The 13,144-nt window shown below is 43.7% G+C and overlaps 1 protein-coding gene across 2 annotated transcripts; it reads left to right on the top strand.

Annotated features, from left to right (window-relative positions):
• Positions 1-554: 554 nt before the first annotated feature.
• On the top strand, positions 555-2,236 carry LOC124690079 (multiple organellar RNA editing factor 9, chloroplastic-like). Of its 2 annotated transcripts, none has more exons than XM_047223525.1 (5): positions 555-919; positions 1,348-1,445; positions 1,540-1,605; positions 1,695-1,874; positions 1,957-2,236. In XM_047223525.1, the coding sequence occupies exons 1-4, from the start codon at positions 570-572 to the stop codon at positions 1,871-1,873; spliced, it is 693 nt and encodes a 230-aa protein (XP_047079481.1). In that variant the 5' UTR covers positions 555-569; the 3' UTR covers position 1,874; positions 1,957-2,236. The 2 variants fall into 2 exon arrangements, with proteins under 2 accessions (XP_047079481.1, XP_047079473.1); XM_047223517.1 differs by having other exon boundaries at positions 1,949-2,236.
• Positions 2,237-13,144: the final 10,908 nt, after the last annotated feature.

The raw sequence follows: 13,144 nt of genomic DNA, 5'->3' as shown, positions 1-13,144 counted from the left end.
CTATGGTAGTTAAATTGTGCATTGTTAGGTGAGGCTAAAATGTTGATTTCATTAGTTGATTTGATGATTTAACAAAATATGTTTTTGTTTCAAGTAGGCAATCCAACTTTATTGATATACTAACCATATTAATTGAGATCAAAGAAAATAAAACACACACAGAACTAAACTTCACATAAAAAAAACTTCAAATTTGTGTTTATAGCGATTGAGCATCTTGACATTTTTTCAAAAATCCTATCAATATTTTTTCATATTATACTGCGAGGAGTAGGTTATTTTTAAAAAAACCAAGACGTTGGTTCCATCAAGCATAAATGGTGCAAAACTTTTTTGACAACAAGGCGTATGTGTACTTAGTTCATTTTACCTCAGGTCATCAGCCCACAAAATGAAGAGAAATAAGGCTGATGAACAAATGGTCCGGGTAGCAGCCATCCCGGTCCCGGCCCATCAATACAGCCTAAAACCCTCGTCATGAAATATCTTTTCTTATGTAGCTCTCTCTCCCACCTTATCCCCAACTCGCAAAACCTCACTCCCCCGCAGACGCACGCTCGCTCGCTCCAATGGCTTCCCTCCCGACCGCCGCCGCCGCTGGGCGCCTCGCGGCCAGGGCCTTCGCCTTCCCCGCCAAGACCTCCGCATCCTCCTTCTCAGCCGCGCATCTCCCCCGCGCCGCAGCCGCCGCCGCGACCTTCTCGGCCATCGCCCTCGCGCCGGCGGGGGGCCTCCGGACACGGCCGAGGCCAACGGCTGCCAGAGCGGCGCCCGGTAGTGACCAGAGGGAGACGATACTGCTCCCCGGGTGCGACTACAACCACTGGCTGATCGTCATGGAGTTCCCCAAGGACCCCGCGCCCACGCGCGAGCAGATGATCGACACCTACCTCAACACCCTCGCCACCGTCCTCGGCAGGTAAAACCGCGGTTCCTCTTCGACCGGTGATTCTTTGGCTGTATGTCTGGCGAGAGTAATTTCAATAGTCGAGGTGCAAATGTTAATTTCGTGGTCTCTGCAAGTGGAAATTGTCGCCTGAATTGGTAGGTATTGGAATGCTGCATTTCTTTTACAGCGCAAACACTGCATCGGGTTGGGCTTGTAGACATACACGGTAGTCCACATTGTAAATATTTGGATTGTAGACATATGAAATAGTCAGATGGATATTGATTAGGTACTTGAAACCTTGTTCGGTCGTTACTCCACATATGTGGAAAACAGAAGTTGCCTGCATCTGAGATGTAGGATTGAATTTTCCTTCTTTAGTTTCATAAGTTGCATTGGTATTCAAAAGGATGTATGCAAAAAAAAGGCCTAAACTGTGTAATTGGTTACAATTGCAGCATGGAGGAAGCCAAGAAGAACATGTATGCCTTCAGCACAACCACTTACACTGGGTTTCAGTGCACTGTCGACGAAGAAACATCAGAGAAGTTCAAGGGTAATCCTTGATTTACGCGTTGTTTTAGTGCATAGCCATTTATGCATCTTCGTGTGGATTTTCCTTGTTAAATTCTTTCTTACGCTGCATGTAGGTTTACCTGGTGTCCTGTGGGTGCTCCCTGATTCCTACATTGATGTCAAAAACAAAGACTATGGAGGTCGGTGTGACACAGTTATCTGCAGCTGCACATTTATATGCTTCTCGCGTCATTATCACTAACATGTTTACTCTCTGTTCATCCTCCAGGCGATAAATACATAAATGGTGAGATCATTCCATGCACATACCCAACTTACCAACCAAAGGAGCGGAGGACTTCAAAGTATGAAAGCAGACGGTATGAGAGGCGAAGAGATGGCCCCCCTGCCAGCAGGAAACCAAAACAGCAGGCCACTCAGCCCAAGTCAGCGTCTTCATCTTCATGAGGTATATAAATCCATGCTTATCTGTGCTTATCAGCAGATTGGTGTTTAAATTAACCCAAATCATTATTATGCCAGTTTTGCAGGCATTTACCCACTTTACTGAAACAAAAGAGTGCTCAGGTCTATCGCTTGGTGCCACCACACCATGTATTGTTGACGCTCCTTGCTGCGCAAATTCATCTGAAGCCCAAAACATGATATAGTGCTTGAGCAAGCGACCTGCGCAGCTCGATTTTGGAGTTCTGGATCATGTTGATATTGTAGTGGACTTGACATCTGAATGTAACTGTAGACTGAAATCATTGTCCATCCAAAGTGTTGCACTTCAGGCATCTGTGATATTTTCTGTAATATTTAGTCGTATTCCTGATCGTCTGAATTTCTTCACTTTGATTGGACTGAAGGTAGTTTTTTAGCCAGGTTGTGGTGCTCAGACTTTCATTTTGGATCCTGATTAGTGTGATTGGAAGTTTTTGTTATGCGTGAATGTGATGGATGGCTTGTACAGTTGTTATTAAGAGTCGCATATGCTCTTTCTCAAACTTGATATAGCTAAAGCTTATGACTCGCTCAATTGGGGCTACCATCTGCAAGCCTTGAAGCATATGGGGTTTGGGCAGAAATGGTGAGACATAATTGCATTCCTTGCCTTTTCTTCTAGAGTTTTGTTGAATGGATGCCCGGGCAGACCTTTCTTCCACCGCTGTGGGCTGAGTCAGGGGGACCCCCTCCCCCCAATGTTATTCATCCTAGCAATGGAACCCCTGCAGAGACTGTTAGAGAAGGCGACAATACAACATGTGATCACTCCTTTGCGTCTAAGAGCTGCTAGAATGAGGGCTAGTTTCTATGCGATGATGCAGCATTGTTTCTCAATCCAAGCAAGGCTGACATTACTGCTGTTCACCAAATCTTGCTGTTGTTTGGAGATGCATCTGGCCTGAGAACAAGTTTTCAAAAATGTGTGGCCTATCCCATTGCTTGTGCCGACATGGAATTGGATGATATTCTTCAGGATTTTGGGGGAACCAAAATCCTGTTACCTTGTAGATATTTTGGGCTGACCCTTGGGCTGAGAAAACCTGGCGAATTGATGTCTAGCCCCTCTTCGATAGAACTGTTGGAAGGTTAAAAGGATGGAAAGGCAGAATGTTGAACAGAAGAGGGAGATTTGCCCTTATCAATAGCGTGGTTACGGCCACAACCACTTCCTTACGATTTTCCCTGATGAGAAGTGGATGACGAAGAAGTTTGACAGGCTGCGAAGAAACTTTCCCTGGAACCTGATGAAGATCTTCAGGCATTCAGCAAGTCCTTGAGACTGAGATGGGAATGGTTCAGCTGGGACATTCAAGACCGGCCATGGAAGGGAACGCCAACGCCATGTGTCCAAATTGACAAGGCTTTATTCGCAGCTTGCACCTCAATCACTCTTGGTAATGGAGAAATCGCGAAGTTCTGGGCTGATAAGTTGCTCCTTTTTTTTTTGAACTGGAAAAACTTTTCCATTACTCAACATGCACAGCAATATCGCTGGCAACAACAACCTGGGCAAAGTCTGGAGGCTCCAGCGGATATGGCACCGCTTCTCTTCAAGTTGGCTACAAGGAAGCATTTGCCGGTAAAGGATGCCTTATCTAATGTCTGCTGGATGAGGGATTTGCAGAGGATTAACACTGAGGAGCAGATGGATCGGTTTATTGAGCTGTGGTCCAAAATTCAGCTTGTCAACCTATCAGACGCCAGAGATTCTATCTCCTGGAACCTCACAACTGACGGATCATACTCGGCCAGCTCTGTTTATGCCATCCAATTCTGTGCTAGAGTGAAAGTGCTGGAGCTCAATCATGTATTGTCGATCAGAGCCGAAGGAAAAGTGAAGTTCTTCTTCTGGCTTTTCTTGCAAAACAGAATTTGGACTGCTGATCGTTTAAGCGAGAGAGGCTGGCCTCATAATGACAAATGCAGTCTGTGTGATCAACATTTGGAAACTGCTGCTCATCTAGTTTTGCATTGCCCATTTGCCCGTGAAGTTTGGTCTTAGTTTCAAGGTGCGTTCCCTCTTATGGTTCAGCGGGTGAATGATGCCACTAATGTCTACTCTTGGTGGGAACGTTCAAGACAAAGTTGCAGAAAATCTCAGAGAATGCAAGAGATTTCCCTTGCAGTTTATTTTATCTAGCATATTTGGAAAGAGAGGGGATGGAGGACTTTCCAGAGCTAGGAGGCAACGGCCACTGGAGTGGCGGCCTTGGTTCGTGCTGACATTGAACTGCTGAGTCTGGCAAAACCAGTCATGTAGATTAACACCTTTGGTGCAGTGTAGTCACTGAATTCTTTTTATTCTTGGCACACTAGTGTCACCATTCTGTAATGGATTTCCTTCTAATATAATGCAAAAGCAGAGCGCCTGCTGTTCACGATCAAAAAAATAAACCATGAAATCAGCATCAATCCAAGGATGGCATCTGACCAGATTGCCGAATCAAAGTGAGGATCTGGCACGTGCGCAATGAAGTGGTGCATTCCAAACCTGCACCACCAGTTGAAGCTTCATGATGATTCTTATGCAGCTATGCGGAATCGATAGCTACGATCAAGTATTACCCGCAAGCAGACTGCATCAAGGGGAAAGCTCCAGATGATCCTATGCAGCAACAGTCTAAGAAGAAAGAAGCCCATCTAGAGCATGTGAAGCGATGGACGCTGCCGCGCGCCTGAAGGTTGGGTGAAGCTGAATGTGGACGGACCATTTCATGCTGATTCAAGGGCGGGAAGCGCAGGCATGGACGATGGCAGTGCTATTATTTTCTCCGCTTGCTGATACCTAATGACTCTGCCATGTATTATCGAGATGAACTGTTTAGAAGGTGTCTCCCGAATCAAGTCTGAAACTGGAGATCGTTCGTTACATTCTTGCTGAAGGAGATAAAGCACCTCATGCATGACGGTGTAGAGTTTAAGGTAGAGCATATTAGGCGGGGGCCGAACTTTATTAGCCATGCTCTCGCCGCTATAGGTCACTCGGAAGCTAGAACTGCTGTTTGGCTAAATTCGGGGCCTCAAGATATACCTAAACTCTGTATTGAGGATTGTAATCCAGGTGTTTAATTAATACAATACCCATTCGCAAAAAAAAGGGATACAAAAAGGACAGAAGCTTGGCTCTGTATGATTATAAAACTGCAAGAACCCAGGAACAAAGAGGGATGTCCAGGCTGACATTGGCACGAAGAGAGGAGGTCTTACTCCTGACTAAAAGAACGGTATAATATTGTCAAACTCCATCGGTGTCGGGCAGTCGCGTAGGGACCAATGAGTTGAATAAGCTTGAACTGTCGGAGGCATAGGCGGATCCAACTGTTCCTAAGTCTGGGTATGCGCCCAGGCTTCCGGCTAGCAGCGCAGTCTATTTTAAAGAAAAAATGATGAATATTTGGTCGTACTTACAGTACATCCAGGCTTGATGGAAATTTTGAATCCGCTACTGGTTCGAGGTGTAACCCTGAGGCAGTTCGTGAGCTTCACGCCTTTTCTGAAGCAACTAGATCCTTCCTTGCTCTTTGTGACGCCGACAAAGATCAGGGGAAAACCAAAGTTGGCTAGCACCTTTGGCTTAGCATGAGTATTTGCTGTAGATAGCGATGGTATGAGCGGAGGCATTGGCATTTTCTGATCCTCAGCTGTTACAGTTGACCTGAAGAGCGTCGGTTCACCACATTGATATTGTGGCGCAGAATAAAGATGAGTTCACTAGTAGGAAAAAAAACTATATGGCACGACTAATGGCAGCAGGCAACGAACAGGACATGCAGCAGCTATTTTTAGCAGCGTGTGAAAAAAAGGCACGTGACTAGCAAGCCAGTAATGGCAGTTTACGCGCTCCGGCACGTGACTAGTACGTGGGGATGACATGTGCAAATGACAAGAAAATTCCAGCAGCGACATGTACGCAGTTAGTGGCAGTGTGCGCAAATCTAGCACGCCACTGATATACGTTGCCTACCTAACAAAAGTATTATCGTCTTTTTTTTGTGAGTGCGCACGATGTGCCAATGACTGCACTGTATAAGACGATAAGCAGAGTGTAAACGCACCAACTTTAATGCTATATATGTATGTACCTGTCACACTCTCAAAACATAAATTTTTGCGAAGATTTTCGTTTATTGATCGTGGGAAGCTTCTGTGGCAAGCTTCTCGAATATGTCTTATGCTTATAGCTCGTTAGCTAGCACTTATAAGAGATCTTCGAGGAGCTCGTTTTCGTGCTCTAGGTGCGGCACGTGGCCAATAATACCCGTAGCGCACCCTGCGCTTGCACACGGCTACTAACTTACCCGCAGCGTGCCCCATCTTTTGGCACGCGACTACTAACTCTGCACCGTGTATTAATAGCCTCCTCCTCTTTTTTTCCTCATTCTATCCGAATAACCCCCCGAGCCGCCGCCTTCCCCGCCCGCATCGCCACCGACCGCCCACGCCCAGGCCGCCGCCGACCTCCCGCACCGCCGCCTTCCCCGACCGGTCGGTAAGTTGTTTGATACTTCATTGCATTTATTTATATTTGAGCTATGTAGATTTTTTGCAATATATATAGAATTGTTTGCTATTTATATAGATTTATAGATTTGTTTGCAACCTATTTAGATTTGTTTGCAATCTATATAGATTTATTTGAGTCATTTGTATGCTAGCTATATGTATACTTTGTATGCTATATTTGTAATGGCCGATGATTAAAAAATTTCGGCAGTAATCACGGGGTGTTGTGAGTGAACCTTGTCATATACACAAATACAATACAAATCTTGTGCATATCGTACTTGGTTCGCTCACTCCATTTTGCGGTTTTTGATAAATATGAGGCCTTATTTGAATTTTATTTTAAATTCGTAGTATTTGTCATATGGCCGATGATTAGTTTTTTTGGAAGTGGGCTGCGGTCAGCGAGCCTTGTCATATGCATAAAATGCACCGTACTTGGCTCGCTAACCCCATCCCTGTGGTTTCTGGGTCCAATATAAATACGAGGCCTTATTTGAAGTTTATTTTAAATCTCTAATATTTTGTCATATGGTCGATGATTAGGTTTTTTTGCAGTTATCATGGGGTGGTGTCAGCGAGCATTATCATATGCACAAATACAAATCTTGTGCATTGTACTTGGCTCGCTAAACCCGTCCTTGTGGTTTCTGCATCCAATATAAATATGAGGCCTTATGTGAAGTTTATTTTATGTCCAATAGATTTGTATGCTATAATTGTTAACATAACCCAACGGTTATATATGCATCAAATGGCTTATTGGCAGCGGTGCGCGAACTATGGACAATATAGGTGCAAGATAAAAAGTTTTATATATTTTCCAAAGAGGATTATAAAACTATGTCGGTATGTTTTAGTCTAATTTTAGTTAGTTTGTTCATATATAGTTGCATTGACTTATATATTTGATCTAATTATTGTTTCTTCCGTAATTGTGTTTAGGGTATCCTATGTAGCGCACGACGTGACTTCATGAAGCATATATATATATATATATATATATATATATATATATATATATATATATATATATATATATAAACATTAACCATTTAGGAACGTCTGAAATCATCATCCAACAGAACACACTGCCGACATCGGACATGATCTTTGTTGTTGAAGTCACCAGAGGCGAATCGAACCTATTTTCACGGACGTAGTTGGAAGGAGATGATAGAACCCTACGGGATGGAGTCAGGGCTAAGTTATATTTCTACATGGATGGCTTATAGAGGGAGATCTTCTTCCACTACAAACAACGGGACGATGCCTTCTGATCTGATGGTGAGTTCCACGACCCAAGAGATTCTGACGGGATCATTGTTCATACCCATCCGTGGAGCCGGAGCCGGAGAAGTGATTTGGTCACTTGGCTATTATGCTCAATATATATAATGAAGTCACTAGCTTGCTAGGCTTTAGTGCAATGAATTGATCTATACTAGATGGACCCAGCGCGTCTTGCCGCGCCGTCCTCCGCTACCAACGTCTAATTCTTCTGGCGTGACTATCTAATTCTTGTGGTGTGACCATTCCTTTGTGGGTATGTACAAACATAGGTTTGTTGTTGGCTCGCTGATTTTTATAGCTACGTGCAGCACAAGAGGCCCGACGCGTCTTATACTTCCTCCATCTCATAATATAAGATATTACAACCAATCGGAAATACAATTCGGCTCCCGGGTGCATATGCTCCCTCTATCAAAAAGTTATATTTCGAAATGTCGAAAAATTTTGACAAAAAATTCTACATGTACGTCTCCACAGTATACGTAAGTTCGTCAAGTTTCGTCAGGAACCAATATGTTTTGTGGTCTGTGTAAAAAAGAGAAAATTTATCTCCTGAAAAGGCTTATTTTCAGCATTGAATTTTGTCTTTTTTACACACGTCACACGACAAGTCGGATTTTTATGAAACAACTTTGTGAGCGTGTAGCACGTGAAGATGTACGTTCAAATTTTTCGTTTCAATTTTTTGAAATTTCAAAATATATGTAACATGCATTTCAAAATAAAGAGAGCATATGCTCCCATGTGCCAAAACACCATTCCCACAACCAATAGGCTAATAATATCTTATATCATGAGACAGAGGGGATGTAGTTAGTAGAAACAACTAACAAAAGGAGCATAGTTTTCCCTTAAATATCACATTGTAAAATCTACTACTGAAGTATAAATAAGAAAATATAAGACATTTATTTCTTCACAATTAATATATGTCCCAATCACAATTCTAAAATAACCAAAATTTCACAGTAATCTACGGTTCTAGCATTTGAAAGATAATGTGCATTGGTGTCTAATGCAAATATATACAATGTGATTCTATTCTATGCGGAAGTGGGTGCAGGCTTGCCATGAAACATGATCATCAATTGAATTGACGGCTTATATGTCTTAGGGTTGTCTGCAACAAATTCTAGGTATGGAGTCAGAAATAGATTTCACTTTTCCCAGGCTCACAATAAGAAAATCTTGGTGATATATATGTTCAGTTGATCATGCCACACCTTCAACATACTAAAACCCTACCCAATAAATCAGCAATTAGTATAATTATATGTGTCACATCAAAGGTAATATAGATAATCAGTACGACCAAATTCACTAACTAATGGTGTGCAGAAAAATTAGCTCAATGCAAGTAGATCTACCCTCTGCCTGCTGACATTTGCCAGTATTCATGAACCAATCAACCAATTCTAAACCAAAAAATCCATGGCTAAAAATATGTGCGCCAATAAAGAAGAAAGAGATGGAAATGTGAACAAAAAACAGATACGTGTTATGCATAAGATTGTGTTTAGCATATCACCATCTAGGCATACTTCCTAGGTGTGTTTTATGCACAAGAATGTGCATAACATAACACCATCCTAGCCATATTTCCCTGGTAGTGCATACTATATCGGTTCTAAAGTATGGTGAATCAAATTGGACTGCATAATGCACTCCTGAATAAATATTTAAAAAATAAATTACAAAATAATTAGAGCTTAGGCATCATACCTTCATTTAATGTTGAAGAGAAGAAGGGTTAGATGTACCATGAAGACAAATTAGTGCATATATTAAGAACAATACACAACATCTAGATCCTCTCCATATAAAGAGTCAAGTAGTTTCACCTAAATGTAAGGTAAGATATATCTGAGGTGCCACCGTCGAGCTCCCGTGGTGTCAAAAGCCCGTATCAGACTTCCTCAAAAAGCAAATAGCCGTATTAGCAATCAAACTTTGCTGTTTAAGACGATGTTAAACATTGAAGGGAATGCGATACTTTTGTCAGTTGTACTGAGTGTCATCTCTTAGTCACCTTTGTAGGTAAATGTCAGTCTAGCCGTGCAAGTACTAACTATCAGATACTATATATCTATAGGATCTTGCAGAATTTCGAACATTGGAATAGTAGGCATGTTGTGTACATCAAATTAAGAACCAAGCTAATTATGTGAGGAGAGCATGGTGCTTTATTTTTTGTTCCTGATGTGATGCCGAAGTTGGAAGAAGTCAGTTGTGTGCTTAAACTAACACACAGTAGATGGGTGTCCCTTCTCTGGTGCCTACCTTGTTGAATGATAGAAACAAGATTAACGCAGGCGAGGGCGGGATGGCTAATAAAATGATTAATTACCAGGTGACCAAGAACCCGTTCAAGACCACGTTAGCTAGTTTTCCAATTAAGTCCTTTTTCAATATCAACTGATCAAACCATATGAACCACTCATCGGCCGCCTTAAATAGCAAGCTTGTACCTTATACAGATGAGCCACAGATGAAAAGGACAAATCATAAACAACAAACAGCAAACCATTTAGCATGTAAACATAATACCTAGGGCTAGCATTCCGGTTGGTACAATTCTCATTCGTGCAACCGTACAATCATCATCTTCAATAGGTTAGGTTCTAGATGCACTAGTCACATGAGCGAAACCAACAATTCTCATTGGGCGCTATATCATCTACTTTGATTTTGTACCTGAATACCTTTTATTCAGAAAATATCCCACATGTTGTCAAAAAATATGTTTTAGTGTATCGCCATTGCTATGCTAAGAAACATAAAGTTCCAATTACCATAGCTTCATGGGGAATGAGAGTACATGCCAAGATAGACAGTGACATTTTCTACACCTCTATGATTTATGTGCATATGTCCTGTGCCATATGAACACACGAAGCACATCTCAATCTTAGATAAAATGATTCCACCCCAACCATTAACAACAGTAGCACGTTCATGTGCGAGGTGAGTAGTGCAGGAAAGAAGGTAAGTGAACTACTGAACTGCTTTGTGAGCTGAAATGTTACAGACCAACATTCCCATGTCTGATAGAGAGAATTGTGTGTTAATTTACGTTATTTGCAAATGAAAACAAGCGACCGAAATATATCTAATCTATTAATGGACGAACTTGTCATGCCACACAAAATACAAAATCTTAAAGTAAAGACCCTAGAAGAAGAAGGTCAACCAAATAAGCATGTCTAACCTGGTCCAGCAAGGTGCACGTACAACACGGACAAGTCGCTGCCCGCCTCCTCTTGGTGTAGGCCCTTCATGGCGCGTGCAGCAGTAGGCTCCAGCAGACCTGTAACATGATCAATCACCCAATTCAGTTGCCACTTAGCAATGCATATGCCAACATCTTAGGATAAACCGAATGAAGTTCTTTTACCTATGAGATCTGACAACCGAGCATGTGTCCCTCCGTGGTCCATGACCGCACCACTGGTGGCGTCGACGCGAGGACCATGCTGAACACCATCTTAGGAGGAACACCTGCCCCAATGGAATATCCAGCACACCACCTGAACAGTGAGAACCATACTTTGGGAAAATAAAAAAAGATGCTATGCTAGTTCATGCTAATGAAACAGGGCACCGATCGTTTCTTCTCACAGCAGCTACACAATTCATCTAGCAGGAGTTATACATCCTGCAACACTAAAAAGGGATGCTAATGAAACAGGGCGCCGATCATTTCTTCTCACAGCAGCTACACAATTCATCTAGCAGTTGTGCATCCTGCAACACTAAAAAGGGCAATAAATTTGCAGACACATCAAAACATGCTCCTATATGTATCTGAACTCACAACGATATCCATAGGCCCCAAACCGTAAGCCCATATGGGACCCTGCGGTTGTTTCAATCAAATCTACTAAAAGTAGAGGACACGATCAGGAAGTATGAGAAAATATCAACATCAAAGCAGATCTTCTGGGGAAAAGAAATGAAGTTGGCATACGTGCTAAAGATGGGGATGGAAAGTGGATTACCATCACAATTTCACCGGGACGAATCTGCTCCCGTACACCAGATGCAATCCACCTGGAGCATTCAGTCCAATACTCTACAGTACATAAAACTCAAAATCAGAGCACAACACAGGGAACTGCAGTTTTGTTCATGGCATTCTGAAGAGCAATGAATAACAGAGACAGAGCAAGCATGCTCGTTAGAGACGGCGTCTCGCATGCCCGCACGCACGCACCTCAATGAAGAGGGCTTCAGCCTCGGCGGCGTTCCCCTCGGCGAGGGCGGCCACCGCCTTCTCCCGCACCGCGAGCGCGGCAAGCCCAGCGGCCACGTCGAACTCGGCCGCGCCGAGGAGATGCACCAGGAGCCACGCGGCGTGCGCGGCCGTGCCGCGTCCGGGGACGGAGGAGGCGACGTTGTTACCCGCGCCGGAGCGGCCAAGGCACCCACAGGAGGCAACCTCGATGGGCGGCGGGGGCAGCGCGAGGCCCCCAGTGCTGCGAGCACCTCCCGCCCGCCCTGCCTCGCACACATGCGGTTCGTGCACACGTATCTCTATCGCCGCCTCCGCCGAAGCTTGCGGCGCAGTGGGACCTCGACGGCGCGTTGCACACGGCGGCAGCGGCACGGTCAGTTAAGGCGAGCGAGCAAAAGCGGGAGGCGGCTACTTCTGCTTCTAGCTGCGATGAAGCCCCATGATTGTGGATGCCAAAGATGATGGTCACGGTCGCCTCTCCTGCTCATCGCTAGGTTTCGACTGTGGGGAGCGCTAGTAGAGTCGTAGGGGCGGCGCCGCGGCGGTGGAGGCGAGAGCTGGTAGCCTGGAGCTAAGGAGGGGGACGGAAAGAAGATGAAAGTCAACACGAAACAAAAGCCGACCAAACATACCGACCTAGCTTCGGCAAAACAGATGAACCGGCTAAGGCTGCTCATAGTGGAGAGTAACTTAGACTAGTAACATATGTCATGTTACTAGTCCAAGTTACTACCTCCATAGGGGGTAGTAACTTAGATATGGTGTCATGCAATGTGTCATTAATTATGTTGTAGACTCATATTGCTTTGAAATGTGTGATGTTATGGTAACATAGCTAGTTACCACCTCACTCTCTTTCTTCATTTATTGGTATGCCATGTCACCAAAATGCTTTGAGATGTGTGATGTTACCACCTATGTTACCCCCACTATGAGCAGTCTAACCACGTTTTACCCAGCGGTAACCAACATTTAGGTGGGCCCAACAAGAGCGACGTGCAGCTCAATCATAGAAGCTCGAAACACTGGGAGCTTAAAGCTCTTTAGAGATTGGATCTAGCAATAGCTGGCAGAATATACTCATTGCAACCTAATATATCAGGAAAAATTGCAACTTATGCAATGATCCACAACGTGAATTAGAGCAGTAAGGTAGATGCATTCTTTATAAGTTATTCGATGTATCAATAGCAGAAAAA

This window comes from Lolium rigidum, chromosome 1 (genome assembly GCF_022539505.1).
Source record: "Lolium rigidum isolate FL_2022 chromosome 1, APGP_CSIRO_Lrig_0.1, whole genome shotgun sequence".
Taxonomy (NCBI): domain Eukaryota; kingdom Viridiplantae; phylum Streptophyta; class Magnoliopsida; order Poales; family Poaceae; genus Lolium; species Lolium rigidum.
Note: the sequence above shows the minus strand (reverse complement) of the source record. Positions and strands in the feature narration are given on the sequence as shown.